Source organism: Equus quagga, chromosome 15 (assembly GCF_021613505.1).
Source record: "Equus quagga isolate Etosha38 chromosome 15, UCLA_HA_Equagga_1.0, whole genome shotgun sequence".
In the NCBI taxonomy this organism is placed as follows: Eukaryota; Metazoa; Chordata; class Mammalia; order Perissodactyla; family Equidae; genus Equus; species Equus quagga.
This window is the reverse complement of record NC_060281.1, coordinates 30,582,564-30,598,936: the sequence shown is the minus strand read 5'-3', so window position 1 is coordinate 30,598,936 and position 16,373 is coordinate 30,582,564. Positions and strand designations below refer to the sequence as shown.

The following is a 16,373-nucleotide window of genomic DNA, read 5'->3' as shown; positions in this document are numbered from 1 at the left end:
TTCATTTGTCACATATTTTGCACAAACTGGGAGGAGTAAAAGCCATTGTGCTGAGACCAGGGAACAGGAGTTGGCTGAGGAGTTAGGGGTTTTCCCATTTCCCTCCCAATTGAGGGCAAGCCTTGTTCAGGTTAAGGCATGTTGAATTTGAAATGAAAACCCACTCAAGTTGCAATATCCAGAAACAAAATATGAGTTAAAAAAAGAAGCCACACCAATATTAACAAATGAGATTTATTGCCTTGAAGTAGAAAGGGATGTGGTCGTGATAGAAAGGCCACTCTGGGTTCTCCCGAATGTAAGCCCAGGGACAGCAGAGCCCCCAGCCGAGAAACCTATAGACACACACACACACGCACACACACACTGGGGGAGTCCCAGGGACTTCTGCTCTGAGAGATCCTGGGCTGGATGCGGGAAACCTGAGCACCCTCTGCTTGGATGGTTGAAGCTGTTGGCATCAGACTCCGGTCAGGAAGAATCAGCCTGAGGAGAGAGAAGGATGGAGGAAGGCCATCAGAGGGATCCCCAAATGCCCCTACCTGCCTCCAGCACACCCTACAGAAGCTGATCTCTCCTTGTCCCCAAATAAATCATCTCCAAGCACCCTTCCTACAGCTCTGCATAGCACTCCTCTCCCACTCAAACCATTCTTGTGACCTATAACTATGTGTGTGTCATCAGGACCCCAACTAGGAGGATGTCCCATGGAGCCCAATACAACCCTCCCCACTCACGGGCCTGAGGATCACTATATGTGCTCCCCATGCCACAGGATAATCCTGGCACGTCCACACAGGCACCACTGTATCTGGCTCCCATGGCTTGCCCACCCCTTCCAGATGCCCTGACGTACCACCTGAGCAAGGCCTTCGGAAGTAGATGATGAGGACTAAGCCAACAATGATGCCCAGCACACCCAGGCCAAAGGCCACGCCACACAGCACATTCTCCAGAAGATCTGAGGGCAGGGCATCCCGGGGCACTGGAGAAAAAGGGGAGCAGGTCAGACTGTAGACCCAGTTGGGAAGCCCCCCCCCCACCCCCCCCCCACCGACCCAGGGGAATGACATGAGTGTCTGGGATGACAAGGGAGAAACTGAGGCATTGAAGATTGAGGTTGGCTCAGAGTGAGAATGGAATACACAAGATCAAGTAGAGAAAGAAGCCCCTCCCATGGGTCCACCCCTCTTTGCTCTGAAAAGGAACCAGGCTTCCAGGAAGAGGGTTCTCACCCCAATAGGCAATTGCCGTGTAGCCATCAATTTCATGAGTCACGATGCAGGAGTAAACGTCATTGGGTGCCGGTGTGAAGTTTAAGTAAGAAAAGGCCTGGAAGCTGAGTCCATCAACGGCTGAGACAAACGTGGGCCCTGCTCCTTCCACAGGGGAGAACTGATGCTGCCAGTTCACCGTCAACGTGGGTGGGAAGAGATTACTGACAGAACAGACCAGCGTGTTGGGCTTGCCAAACTCCAGGGGCTTCAGCGTGTACACCTCAGTGATAGGGATCCCTGGTGGGGGGATTGAGGTGTGAGGGAAAGAAGTGACTAGTTTAGATGGTATCCCTGTGTTTGGAGGGAACATGGCATACAGAAGGGAGGGCAGAGAGAGAGTCAAGGAGGGTGGGCTTTGGGAGGAGAGATGAGGGAGGAGCTGGGCCTCTGAGGACGGTCTTCTTCCAGGCGAGAACCAGACCGGACCTACAGGCAGAGCCAGATCCAGGCCACTGTAGACCCCTCCACCCTGACTTCTTGAAGCACTTCCTATCTAGACCTCACATGGGCACGCTGGCTCCTCATTAAAACACAGGCTTATCATCAGATACTCCCATTCTCCCCTTCCATCTTACTGAGCATAGTGACACAAGCTGTAATATTCAGCAGGCATCACTGGGTCCCTGTTGAATTCATCAAGTTCAATAAATAGTTTTGAATGCCTGCTACGTCCTAGGCACTTGTCTTCTGCCCCACAACAAGAACAGAGTGCAGATGAGGGGTGGCAGAAAAATAAAGGTCGTAGGGGAGAATGAGAAGGCGTTAGAGATGGGGCACTAGTGTGAGGGGGAATAATTTAGTGTATAGATTAATGAGGTTAAGAATGCAGCCCTCTCTCCCCATTCCCCAAAAAACTCCTGACCTCTAGACACTGGGATTTGTCCTTCAAGATGTGGGCCTATTTCCTGGATCATCTCCTGGCAGAAGGTTTTGTCAAAGAAAATGTTGGAACTATCTCCAGCCTTCTGAGCCCAGTCAGTGAATTCCGGCAGGCGAGGCACGCGAACATTTTGGGAAAAGTCGAAGGAGAAAAGCTGGTCCTCGTCGTAGGTCTCAGAGAGTCCCACGCTGGGACTCCAGTCCTGGCAGTATATTGTGTGTAGGAATGTGTGGTTTTGCAGATCATCCCGCCACACTGGAGTAGGAGCTGCAAAGGAGACAGGGCGGGTTCAGGGAGGTGCACGCCTCCTCCTCTCTCTTAGCTTAGAAAACAGTGAGACCTGCTTCTGGGAGAAGGGTTAGGGGCGGGGCATAACCCCTCTTGTGTCTGTTATTTAGGCTCTCCCTCCCAATGTGGGTGAAGAGGAAATTACAGGATCTCTCCAAACTTCCCCTGCCCAGAAAAGGCCAACTGTCCAAAGTGGTAAAAAGTAAAAATAGTCTACTGTCTAAAGTGACAGATTCAGAGTCACAATCTTGGTTGTGTGCTTGTGCACTGCACAAAGGCACTCAGCCGTGGAGGTAACTGGAGGCTGAAATCTAGCCTGCACCCTGCTCACCAAGCCATGCATCCTGGCACAAGGCTGCATTCTCCCGGAGGGTATAGTTTTAGTCCAATTCACAGAAGGCCACCAGACTGACTTGTGAACGGCCTGGATGGGTTCCCCAGTCTCAGACAGGAGGGTGAAGGAATGGTCATGGTCTCCCCAAGCCATAGATGACACTGCCCCCTCCTATCCCCAGACAACCTGGTAAACTGAAAAAACAGTCTCCAGGCTTCTCTTCAGCCACTTCATCAGCACCAGGCCTCTCTGAAATTGTCTTCCCCTCCCTCAACCCTCTGGCCTTGCAATGACAGGATTGGGGGAGGTGACCTCATAGCTGCAGGAAATAATCCCTATTCTTTGAAACTCCTGGAGGAATCCCCCCGGCCAGCTGGAACCTTCTACCCAACACCCAATACCCAGAACAATAGACCTTTAGAGTAAGAGGGATCTTCCAGATTATTCTTCCATTCTGCCTCGCCCTTTACAGAGAAGGAAACTAAGGACCAATAAAGCTAAGAGACTTTTCAAGAATCACAAGCTGAGTCGATGACAGAGTGCAGAGTAGTCTCTTAGGTAAAAGAGTGGAAATAACATTTGCTTTGTTCAAATCCCAGCTCTACCACTTTCCAACCACATGAACTTGCACAAGTTACTTAAGCCCCCTGTCTCATTTTCTTCCTCTGTAAAATGGATATAATAATCTCTGCTTCAAGAGATGGTCTTAAATGGAATATATAAAGCACTCTGACATTGTTTGCCAACCATCCATAGTTCATCTCTTTCCCAATCCTGCTATTGTTTCCACTATCCCATAATACTTCCCACCACTTACAAAGCACAGGGCTCTTCTTCAGTGTCCTGGGTTGGCTCCCTAGGCTCTAATCCATCAGGATTGAAGTAAAGGGGAGGAGGTATTGTCATACCTCTAGGGGCCGTCCAGGACTGGGGCAGCAGCCACAGAAAGGGTAACAGTCTTAGCAGCGCAGCTCCCTGGCTCTGATCATGATCCATAGCTTCACGCCACACAGTGGGCTAGGAGCTACCCACCAGCTGACCTAGGTCCCCAAACTCCCTCCCCAGACGGTGTTGTGTCAGCTCACTTCCAATAGTCGCCCTTGTCATTTTGGCTAAACCAATCACAGAAGTGTAGGGTTTAACGTCATCAGTCGCTGGGAAGACACCTGGGGCCAGCAACCTCCTGAAGACCTTGCTCTTTTACCAGGCCAGAGTAGGCTGTGTAAGTGGCTTGGTAGGCAAGGGAGGAGTCTGCCTCCTGCTGGGGATCCCTCTTTAGTATCAGGCTGTCAGCCTCAGCCTGTAACCGGACCAGCGGGCTCTTCGGCGCAGCACCGCCCCGTGGCAGAATGCTGCAGTGGGGAAGCTCATCTTCCCACAGCAAACCCCCTGGGCTCTTCAGACCACGCCTCCTCCTCCCTCCCGACTCCCCTCCTCTTCTCAGAGAGGTATTCTCCTTCAGGCATTAGCTTCAATGCGTTTTGCAGAAATATACTGAAATTTTAGAAAGTACTAGGTATTGGGCCCACAGCTAGAAATACAAAGGTGAATAAGGCATATTCCTGCCTTCAAAGAGCTTAAAGTCTAGCAGGAGGGGAGTCAATGAATAAATAATTACATGACAATGTAATATATTCAAATAAGAATGTTTCGGAAATAGTAATTTTATGAGGATGGAGGAATAAGTGGGACATAAGGTTTCTAACAGTCTTGAAGGAAAACCATTTTGACCAGCAGAACGCGAGGGAAGAGAAAAGCATTCCAGCGCAAGGTCAGAGGCACTCAGAGCTCCTTCCTTAGGAGACCTCTGGGTAGCTGGATGTGTATGTTACACAGGCTGCTCGTGTGTCCCTGTTTGGTAATGGGGAGGAGTGAGGGAGTGTCAAGATGAGCTGGAAATTTAGGCAAGAGCCAAATCACGTAGGTCCTGTTATGCCCCAAGGAGGATCTGGCTTTTACTTAGCAGATGACAGAGATATTAAAACTGAGGAGTGACACAATCATTTTAACATTTTAGAAAAACTGTTTTGATATTTCAAACAATGGGAGCTTGGAAATAATTCAGGCAAAACTGCTGGTCAAGAGTCTATAGTATATTACATCAAAATAAAAAATTGCGCCCACACACCTCACACCACCCTCTTGCAGCAATATAGCAATAATTTGGGTGAGAAATAAGAGCCTGAATTAAGTCTTCAACGGAAGATATGGAGGAAATCAAATACTGAGATCATTAGGAAGCAGAATCTAAAGGGCTTGGCTACTGATCAGATGCGGGAAGGCGAGATAGAGGGATCGAGGATAACATCAAGGTCTCTATATTGGGTAGTTGGGTGGGTGGTGAGTGATGGACTGAAATGAAATAGAAAAGAATGCCATAGAAGCCAGTTTGATGAAGAAGAGAGCGAGTTCAGTTTTGTGCGTGTTGAATTTGAGATGCCAGTGGAACAACCATGCAGGGAGGTGTGAAGTGCATGGGTATGGGTCTCAGGTATGGGCCGAAAACCTTAATGGACTCATCAGCCCAAATGTTGAAGCAGAGGCAGTGGCTAAGATCACCAAAGCAGACTGTGCAGAGAGAGCAGGAAGAAACACAAGGAGATAAGTCTACATGGATTCAAACCCCAAACCTCATATCAGTTATCATCCAGGATCCAGCCAGGAACATATAGCCACTCTAGATATTTCAGACTGAGAGAATTTACTACAAAGAATCAGTTACAAAGAGGTTCAAAGGGCAATAAGTGCAAAAGGGAAAAAGAGTGGCTGAAGGAGCAAATAGGAAAGAGGAATATCTGGAAATCAGAAGCTGCTATTGCACCTGAACTAGAATCCAGGTCTACAGCTGCTGTTGCCATGGGGGAGACACTGTCATCGCTGGTTCTGGATCTACTGAAAAGGTGTCATCTCCATCAAGGCTGGATCACTGAGAAGGTACTTCCTCTGCCCAGGAGGCAGGAGTCCAGAATCACCCATTCTTGCTGCTGCTACATCTACCAGCAACTGCCACTCTCCTAGAAACTAAAGCTGGAAGCTTCTCGGTTTCTCCTGCTTTCTGATCTCCTGCCAGAGCCTCCTATTGAGAGAATCTAACAGGAAGCCAACTAGTCAGGAAGGCTGGGAAGTACACACCTTGCAGACTCCTAGGCTGAGCAGTCCAGAACACAGTATAGGAGGGTGGACCTGGCACTGGCACTAGATAATAACCAGTACACTGAAATGCACTAATTTGTAAGAAGCGGGTGCCACCAGGAACATTCGGCTAGGAGAAGAACAAGGAAGAAGTAGAATCAGAGAAATAAAGGTGTTCCACGGACAAGGGCAAGATCAACACTATCAAATGCTACTCAGAAGTCAAGGAAGAACTGGAAGTGTCCTTATATTTGGTAATTATAAGATGGTTGACAAATTTATTGAGAGCAGTTTCAGTGTTGCAGTGGGAGTCAACTCCAGATTGTGGTGGGCTGAGGAGTAAGTGGGAGGTGAGGAAGAAACTGTCAGTGTATATGCTGCAAGTTTGATAGAGAAGAAGAAAGAAAGACAGAAGGGGTGGGGGAAGAGGCAGTGAGAAACATCTAATGTGGCAATTAAGTAATCTTAGAAATTAATCTATGTGAATATGGTCCAACAGTGTTTCTGAGTTTCAAAATCCACACTCCCTTCTCAAAATCCAGTAACAGCAGCAATAACAACCCCAAACAAAAAAAAAAAACACCCACAACCTCCTGGATATTCTGAAACCCTAGTATGTGTGTGTGTGTGTGTGTGTGGTGAGGGCAGGAGGAGTGCCAGGGTCGGTGTAGGTTTTGGAAATCACTGTGTTACACTTCAAAAAACAGAACATTTTCCCTGTGTCCCACTCTTTATGGACTAACTCATCAGTAGTTCCTGCGGTGGAAAGATTTGGGCTGTTAGGAAAATAGAAGGCAAGTTTGTGACATCACCAGGACTGTAGGGGGAGATACATGACACACAGCCACCTAGGGTGTCGGTAAACTTTCTCCATGAAGCACCAGATAGTAAATGTTGTACGCTTTGTGGGTCACTCAGTCTCTGTCATGAGTACTGAGCTGCAGCATGCAGACAACCACAGGAAACATGTAAATGAAAGCACATGGCTGTGCTCCTAGTTTCCTCCTGGCTTTCCCTCCCACTTCTCAGACATCTCCTTCTCAGTCTCCTTTGTGGACTACTTTCTTTCAGCAAGTCTTTAAATTTGGCGTTCCCTGGAATTTGGTTCTTAACCTTTTTTTATGGACACTGAAATCTAAATTTCATGAGTCACAAAATACAATTCTCCTTTCGCTTTTTTCCAACCATTCAAAAATGTAAAAACCACTCTTATTTCTCAGGCCATATGAAAAGACAATGGACTGGATTTTGCTCACAGGCCATAGTTTGCTGAACACTGTCCTACGCGTGTGGTCAGAATTGGGATGGGGGACCCAAAATAAACCCGCCCTCCAAAGCGAGGCCTCATTCCCCCTTGGGGGTGGCAACTGGCTAGGAATACATTGTGCCCCAGATACAAGAGATCGTTTGTAAGGAGCTTTGGGGTGAGGGGAACAGGAGGAAGAGGACTGGGTGGGAGGGCTGGGCACAGGTGTAGCAGACACTGCAACTACTCTGGGTGGGAGGAACAAGGCAAAGGGGCCCAAGTTCTCCATAGAGAGTAGGGTGTGGACAAGACCGGCAAGAGGAGAAATGTAGCCACTCAACATCAAGGCCAGGGCAGGTGTGGTTAACTCCTCTCTGGGTATAAAGGGTAACAAGTTCAAACACTTGTAACTACCCTTCCCTCTATGTATTCCTTCCTGTCAGGACCCTCTAACAACCTCCATAATAGATTTCTCAATAATAGTCTCTAATCAGTTTGGGGAAGTGATAAACGTGGGCAAGAGAGGAGCAATGCAGCCTGTTCTGCATCCCAGTAACTCACTGTCTATTTTGGTCATTAGATATGAATGTCTATGAAAACAATGGCATAACACCTGAAAATACAGTAGGCCAGGGCTTTCTAACACTCAGCTCTCCAGCCCCTTTCTAAATACTGCCCCATTGTTTTTCCTGGAAGAAGCAAATTTCCTGAAAAAATTGTGGCAACCATCTCTACATTTTCATACTTATCATTTAATCCTTAAAGTGTTCACCCACACTTTTGTGTTGCTAACTCAAATGGACTCTTCGCAGTCTCTGCAACATTTGACACTGTTGGCCATGCCCTCCTTCCTAAAACCGTCTATTTTTTTTGGCATCCTTGATGCCACTCTCTCCTAGTTTTCCCTCCCACTTTTCTGGCATCCTGTTTCCTTTGTGGTCTCCTTTCTTTCAGCTACCCTTTAAGTGTCGGTGTTCCCTGGAGTTTTACCCTTAACCTTGTCTCTTCTTACACTATACACTTGCCCTGGATGGCATTTACTCCCACATGCCTTCAGTTACCACCTATTTGCTGACATCTTCCAAATTTGCCCCTTCAGCTCAGATCTTGCTCTGAGTTCACACCATCCATATACCCAAATGCCTTTAGGCATCTCCACTTGGATGTCATGCAACAGCATTTCTCAAACTGTATTCTACACAAAAGCATCCCTCAAGAAATTTTTAAAAATGCAAACTTGATAGCAGCAATTTTTAATTTTTTAATTTATTTTCAACACAGATATAATAAAACACCAAATGCATTTACATAATTTTTATTATGCAACAATTTATTATATTTAATAAGGCTATTTTGTGTGTAAGCAATAGAAACCAATTTTGGCTGACTTAACTTTTAAAATGGTGATTTATTGGAAAGATACTGAGCTAGTGCATGATATCAAAAGAAGAGTGGACTAAGCCAGATTCCAGAAGGGGAGCCACACGGCCTTTGGCAGCAGGGGTTGAGTTGTCATTAATATGCTTCACCTTCAAAGCCCTCCAGCCTCTATCTTTCAAGTTTCACATTGCTGGGAGAGACCATCTGACTGGCTCAGCTTGTACTAGGTGTGTACCTCTGGATCAATTAGCTGAGGCCAAGCACAATGTCACCTCTATTCCCAGAGAAGGGACAATCATCATGACCCTAACAATCACTTCAATACAGCTATCTTCAACATACGGCATCCCAGACAAGTGCATGAGAGCATGCAAGGCATAAGCATGAGGTTAAATCTGTGCATTAATGCTCAGAAGCATCACCCAACTATCTGCCATGGTGATGTGTGTCATCCACCTGAAGATCTCTGGTCTGCCACAAGTCTTGCTATAAATTCAAAATATACTTCATGATACGATTTAATGTTGATTTATTAATAAAAATACTTATATTCCACTAACTGATTTCCTTTGGACCTGTGACTTAAAAAGTTTTTTAAAAACCAAAACATTTTACTATGTAAATTTTCAAACATACACAAAAGAATGTAATAAATCCCCATGTAGTCTCATGAGTTTCAACAATTTTCAACATTCTAAAGGTCTCCCGTTCTTGTTTCATCTATTCTCCTGTTCCAAACTTATTTTTTTTTTTTTTTTTGCTGGAGTGTTTTAAACAAATTCTGTCACAGTATTTCATCAGGAAATCTAAGGGTATCTATAATAGATAACTTTTAACATAAGTACAACATTATCACCACAACCACAAAAATGTAAACAATTGCTCAACTTCATTTAGCCCAATCTGTGTTCATTTCCCCTCAATTATCTCAAAATGTCTAAGAGAAAAGAAGATTTAAATGAAAAGCAGTGTCTTACAGTTTTCAAACTGTACTTCCATTTTTTAACAAATGGTGAGTTTTCTATTTTGCATTATATCCCATAAACCCATTGACGGTTCAATAAGGAATTCTAACAGGCAGATGAAGTTTAGGAATTACTACCCTGAACGCTCCTCCATCTCAAGATTTACAAAACTAAACTCATCACCTTCCCGTCCCAACATCTTCCAACTCCTGCATTCAAGACCTCAATAAATAACCTGACTGCCCACCCCATTGCCTGAGCAACAAATGTGGGAGTCAATCTTCACAACTTGATGGTCCTCAAATCTTCTCATCTCATGTTGACCAAGTCCTATCAATTCTACCTCTTTAATATCTCCCGGATCTGTCCTCACTTTTCTTCCCATTCCCACTGGTCCAGGCTTTCACTGGTTTGCTTGTTTTTTCCTGGATTACAGCAATTTTCTTATCATTGGTCTGTCTCCAATCTTATTTTCCAGTGCTGCCAAAGGATCTTTTTATAACAAATATTTGATCACATCATAATTTTTCTTTTGGTGAGGAAGATCAGCCCTGAGCTAACACCTGTTGCCGGTCTTCCTCTTTTTGCTTGAGGAAGATTGTCGCTGAGCTAACATCTGTGCCAATCTTCCTCTATTTTGCATGTGGGATGCCACCACAGCATGGCTTGATGAGCAGTGTGTAGGTCCGTGCTCAGGAACTGAACCTGCGAACCCTGGGCTGCTGAAGTGGAGCGCCCAAACTTAACCACTATGCCACGAGGCCAGCCCCACATCATACTTTTATATGAAAAGCTTCAAACAGTTATCTGTAATCTGCTCTCCTTGGCATGATCCTTAATGATCTGGAATCACTTACCCTACCACCATGTGTCTTTTGAGATGAAATCTCACCTCCTTCAGGAAGCCTTGGAACCCAGAGTGGAGGTTAACAGCCTCTTCGGTATGTTCCACAGCACCCTGTGCCTGCCACTAGCATCATTTTTACTGTATTATTCTGTGATTTATATATCTGCTTCACAGTCACCTCACCCCACTGCAAGGTCCTTAGGGGATCATGTCCCATTCTTTTACATTCTCAGCATCTACCAAGAAGGCCTACCAAATGACTGCTCATGGGATGCATAAATGGGCTGTTAGTTACTAAGGATGTTGAAAGTGAGCCTGGAAGAGCCTCCAAGCATTTGATGAATGATCGACTGTCCTTTCTAACAGATATTTCAACAGTAAATCTTACCAGGCATGGCTATGGTCTACCCTACAAACACCTTCACCCCTACTGCCTCCCCTGTGCACCCCACCACTCTTCACATTCCATTCTGGGCCCTACTCAAGATCCCACCTGTCACTTTCTTCCTACTCTCTGCCACATCCTACTTCAGTGAGCAAACCTAGCCATCCAGCTCCCACATTTACCCTCATTCCCAGCTCAGTATATCCCTTCATATCCATATTCATCGGCCCTTTTAGCTATGTTATCAGGATATAGCAATCCTCTCAACTACTCTACAAGCTCAGAATTTATTATTCCCATTAGGTAACAAGAAAACTGTGGTTCAAAGAGGTTCATTCACTATTTATTTAGCAAATATTTATTGACCACCCTCTATGTGCCTGGCCACATGCTGGGCACCAGACACCTACCATCATCAAACACATAATCTAATGAAAATAGGGAGACATTAAACAAGTAAACATACAAACCTGCAAAAGCAAATTTTCAGGTCCCTCCTACTCTGAATTCTATTCCCAGACTACAGAAACTGCTCTCCAATATCAGTAATGACCCCAATTACCAACCCAATGAGTTTTTCCCCCTTCTTCACTCTCTCACACCTATCTGTAGGATCTCAATTCCTCATTCAGTCAGAACAAGGATTTTTAAACTGCAGTCCACAAGCCATACAATTCAGGGGTCCATGAACTTGGATGGAACAAAAAAGAGTCACTTTTATTTTCAATAACATCTAACTATCTGAAATTTAATTTTATAAATGTAGAAAATAAGTCTTTGTAGTACTAGCAGTACCTGTAATGTCATCAATAGAAAGCATCATCAATTAATATTTTCATATCACGTACAGAGACATCTCAAAATATCTCTCCTTTACAATTATAAGAGTTGTTAGACCTGCCAATAAATTACTTTATTTAATGTATTAGTTAAGAAACACATATTGTATTAATAAGGGAACACAGATTACTAGATCATCACACATTTCTTTAAATATTTCGATAATTGTATATTTTATTTATGCATTTACAAATATTATTGTCAGTCAAGGTCCAAAGGCTCCACTAAACTGCCAAAGAAGTCCACGGCACAAAAAAGCTTAAAAACTCTTGATTAGTCATTCATTCAACAAACATGAAGTCCTCACCAGAGCCTTCTCTTGTTCTGGCTTCCTCATATTATGTTGTTCTGCTTTTCCTTCTTGTTTGATGCTCTTCCATTGGTTCCGCTTCCTGTTACTACTCCCTGCGTGAGCATCTAACCCAAGCTCAATCCCTAACCCACGAGTAAACTGTTTTATACTTCCTCCTTTATAAATCTCACCTACCTACATGACTGATTCAAACATCACCTCAAAGATGACTCCCAAATTTACCTCTCCAATCTTTTATTGTGGTTGCAAACCAACCAGAATAACATACCATCCAGAGGCCGACTGCCTGGGTTCAAATCCCAGCTCTGATCACTTGCGAAAAGTATGACATGGGTAAATTATTTAACATCTCTTGTTTCAGCTGCTTCATTTGAAAAATGGGGGTGATAACAATAGTATCTACTTCTCAGGGTTATAAGGACTAGAAGAGTTAATACATGTTATTAAACACTTATAACAGGGCCTGACACATTTCAAGAGCTCAATAAATGTTAGCTATCACCAGTCTCATCTCCTTCCAGCCCAACGTTTGTATCTGGCACTTATTAACAGGTATAGTGCTAGCCACTGGGAGCATGAAGATCGAGTTCCTATCTAATGACATAATTCCAATCAAGTCATTGCTCAAAAACTTTCAGTGGCTCCCCACTGGGTCCAAACTTAACAGCATTGAAAATTCCCCATAATATTGCCTCAAATAAATTTACCTTCCAGCCTTTTCTCCTCCTGCTCTACTTGTAGTCTATTCTGGGCAGACTGGACTGCACCGCTCCCTGTGAAAATGACCTGTGCTCTTCTGCTTCTGTCTTTCCTCACACCATTCCAATATCTGAAATATATAATTGATGGCAATAATTTTGTCTTACTATGATTATTTCCCCAATACTATGCATGACGACCCATAATACATATACATTACAATCTTACCTAGTCACATATTTACTTAAGCATCAATTTCCTTCAACACTTGTTCACTTTGTGGGCACCCCATAGTGGCCAGGTGCTGTGCCAGGAGCTGGGGATATTTTTTTAAAAAATAAAAAGAATACAACACGGTTCTGTTCCCAAGATCGAAGTCCAGTAAAGGAGACAAACACGTAATCACATAAATGCTATTCACTGTGAAAGGTGCAATCGTAAGAGGAAGGGACATCAAGGAATGAGCAGTTAGCTCAATTTGGGAGGCAAGAGAAGGCTTTTCAGATGGCGGTATTTGGGCTTAGATGGATTGCAGGAAAACCTATTCTGTGTAGAGAAAGTCGTAGAGTCATGTGCCATATTAACAACACTACAGTCAAGGATGAACTACATATATAATAGTGGTCCCATAAGATCAGTACCATAAAGCCTAGATGTGTAGTAGGCTACACCACCTTGGTTTGTGTAAGTACACTTCATGACGTTCACACAAGGAAGAAATTACCTAACACCACATTTCGTAGAATGTATCGCTGTCATTAAGTGACACATGACTGTATACGTAAAATACAGGGGCACAAAACAAAATGGTGTGCCTGGGGAACAGTTCAATATGGCTGGAGTATAGCTCCCAAGAAGTGGCTAGACATGAGGCTGGAAAGGTAAGCCAACCTTTCTGTCAAGCACAGGAATTTGGACTTTATCACACAGACAATGAGGAATTTATAAAGGGGTTTAAACAGCAGCATACGCCCAGAGTTGTATTTTAGGAAGCTCACTCCTGGGAGTACTGTGGCAGAGGCAGAGAGGGCAAGTGGAGCAGCACTTTTCAACAGAATTTTCTGAAATGAATTTGTGATGTCTAATATCACAGCCACTAGCCACACGTGCATAATGAGAACTTGAAATGTGGCTTGTGCATCTGAGAAACTAAATTTAAAACTGTATTTAATATGAATTGAAATAGCCACATATGGCTAGTGGCTACTGTACGGGACAGTGCAGCTTTAGAGAGAGGGAAATCAGTTAGGAGGCTGTTGCTATAGCTCAGGTGATAGGACTAGAACCGAGTATGACTTCATGGCCATTTTAGGGCCAAAATAATAAGTCTAGTGGATATAAAGTCGTGAGAAAAAGAAATCAAGAATGGGCTCCCAGAGTGCAGACTTCGTGATTTAATAGTTGCCATTAGCCAGGATAATATAGAGAAAGGTCTAGCGTGCATACAAACTGCATCAATTTTGAACATGTTGAAGTGTCTGAGGACTACCCAAGTGGTAATATTTAGTAGCAAGTTTAGCTCAGGAGAGTTGTCTGAACTAAAGATACAGATTTGAGAGGTTTTGAGCCATGGAGTGAGATTGCCTAGAGAGGATGAACAAAACTAGAAGCAAAATCCTGGTAAACATCAACATGTAAGAAGGGGTTGAAGAAGAGCCGACAAAGGAGACTGGAGAGGAACAGTTGGACAAGTAGGAAAAGAAACAAGTGAGCTGGTCACAGAAACCAAGGGTGTAGGGAATTTCAAGAAGGAAGCATGATCAAATGTCAAATGCTCCAGAGGTCAAATAAGGTGAGAACTGAAAAGTGCTTCCTGACTTTGCCAATTAGGAGGTTCTTGGTGACATTTGCCAAACAGTTTCAGTAGTGGAAGAAATGGGCTGAAAAGTGGGATGGGGCAGAGAGAGGAAAATTTAGATGACAATTTCAGGTCTTGACTATGCAAGGGAGCTGAGAGGTAGAGGAGAGTCTACAAGGGGATACAATACCGACAAGGTTATTTTCTGTCTTTCCTTTTTTTTGAGGGCTGGGAAACGCATAGGAGAGAGAATCTTAAAATGTCAATTGATAGAAAATGGAGGATAGCTTCAGAGTAATAGATAAGGTTGACCAGGTCAACAGAAAAGGAAATTTCCTTAAAGTGAAGGGAGGACTTCTCGTACAATGGTAAAGGATACACACATAGCCCAGTTTACAGGAGGGAGATGGAAAGCCAAGAGTTCTCCCGCAAGTTGGCCTTTCTGTTCTGTTGGTGGGAAGTGGGGTTTATCGACTGGGGTGAAAATTTGAACCATACTCTGAGGGTCAGGGGAGAGATTACGGGCTATGAACAAGTAAAAGATCTGCTTTAGGTGGCAACTGAATCACCATACACATCCCTAGATTAGACTTTTATGGGACTGATTCAAGACTGAGAGTAGAGGGCAAACCCTTAGGGAAAAGCAGAAGAGTTTTAACTTAAATGGTCGAGCACGAGATCGGTAAAGAAATAAAAGTGATCAGAAGGCTGGTAAGTTTTGTAGAAGGCAGAGGAGTCCAGGGACTGCCAGGTCTCAATGAAGTCTTGGTAGGGTCACGGAAAATGACAGGTTGAAAAGCCGCCTAAGACAAAGAAGACGAACAAAACGCCCACATCTAACGCCCACATCTACCGTCCGCACCTCATCTCCCGGAGGCAGGCACCGCGAGGGTGATAAACTCCCTCTCCGTCGTCGAACCACACTACACCGGGGGAGGGCCCCCCCGCAAACCCTCACATCTCCAGGTCCAGGCCCCATTCTCCTTAGCTGACAACAGCTCGGTGGCGCGCGTTTCCGCTGGACTCCCGCCAGGACGTCCCAAGCTGCATCTTATACCTGCGGACAACGACCCGAGGCAGGCCTCCCCCGCCGCCCCGCCAGGCCCTGGACAGTGGAGGAAGGGCCGCTGAGGCGGGAGGTCAGCGCGCCGCGCCCGCTTCCGCCCCACCCACAGCGCGCGCTCCCAGGCTCGCCACCGGAGCCGCGGGACAGACCCAGACGCCTGCGCACTGCTGCTGTGCTCGCGGCCTCCGGCGCTCCTTCCCCCTCCCCCAATCCGGTCGCACCCTTGCGCCTGCGCTGTGCACGTTCCCGGGCTGCGGCAGCCATGCTGAACCCGTACGGAGAGGCGAGTGGGGGGGACAGGGTCGACGACAGCGGGATAGGAAGCCGGGCATGTGAAGAAGCAGCGGCATTAGAGCGCGCTGGGTCTCTGGAGATAGGCCTCGGCCACGCGGCCCCCTTGGCCCATGAGCGACCCCCGGGAACCTTTGGAAAAAGGGCCCCCGTGGCGGGGGGGGGGGGGGGGGGAAAGGGGGGCGGCTGGCACGTGACCTGGGTCAGCCAATCTGAGTGTTGCTGACGTGGCCGCGCGGCCCCGATGTTCTCCCCACCCCCCGATCGGTCAGGAAGGGAGGGGCTGGGGGCTACGCCCCCTCCCCCAACACAGCTTCGGCTTCCGGGGGGGTGACACCCCGGATTACATCCTCCCCCCGCACCAAGCCGAGGGGAAGATTGGAGCCCCCCTGGAAGGTTCCAGGATCCAGGTGAGAAGGGGCCCTTGGGGGCCGGGGGTGTTGTCATTCATTTAAGTGCTTAACCAATGGTGGGGAGTCCGTGAAGGAGATTCTTGGGGTTCATAGAAGAATCCTGAGGGTGGGAGGATTTGTCCTTCAAATAGTTTACAGCCAATGGGAGCTTGGGAGGGGGCGAGCGGGAGAGGGCCCCTGTGATGGGGGAGGGGAATGGCCAACCTCATGCTTCCGTAC

At 45.9% G+C, this 16,373-nt stretch overlaps 1 protein-coding gene across 3 annotated transcripts; it reads right to left on the bottom strand.

Annotated features, from left to right (window-relative positions):
* Window positions 1-220: 220 nt before the first annotated feature.
* On the bottom strand, window positions 221-15,532 carry LOC124226212 (HLA class II histocompatibility antigen, DM alpha chain). 3 transcript variants are annotated; one of them, XM_046639164.1, is made up of 6 exons: window positions 15,247-15,532; window positions 12,595-12,716; window positions 2,140-2,424; window positions 1,236-1,514; window positions 860-985; window positions 221-486 (listed from the first exon to the last, which is right to left on the bottom strand). In XM_046639164.1, the coding sequence occupies exons 1-6, from the start codon at window positions 15,249-15,251 to the stop codon at window positions 482-484; spliced, it is 822 nt and encodes a 273-aa protein (XP_046495120.1). In that variant the 5' UTR covers window positions 15,252-15,532; the 3' UTR covers window positions 221-481. The 3 variants fall into 3 exon arrangements, with proteins under 3 accessions (XP_046495120.1, XP_046495119.1, XP_046495122.1); XM_046639163.1 differs by having other exon boundaries at window positions 857-985; window positions 15,247-15,528; XM_046639166.1 differs by lacking the exons at window positions 12,595-12,716; window positions 15,247-15,532 and adding an exon at window positions 3,688-3,840 and having other exon boundaries at window positions 857-985.
* Window positions 15,533-16,373: the final 841 nt, after the last annotated feature.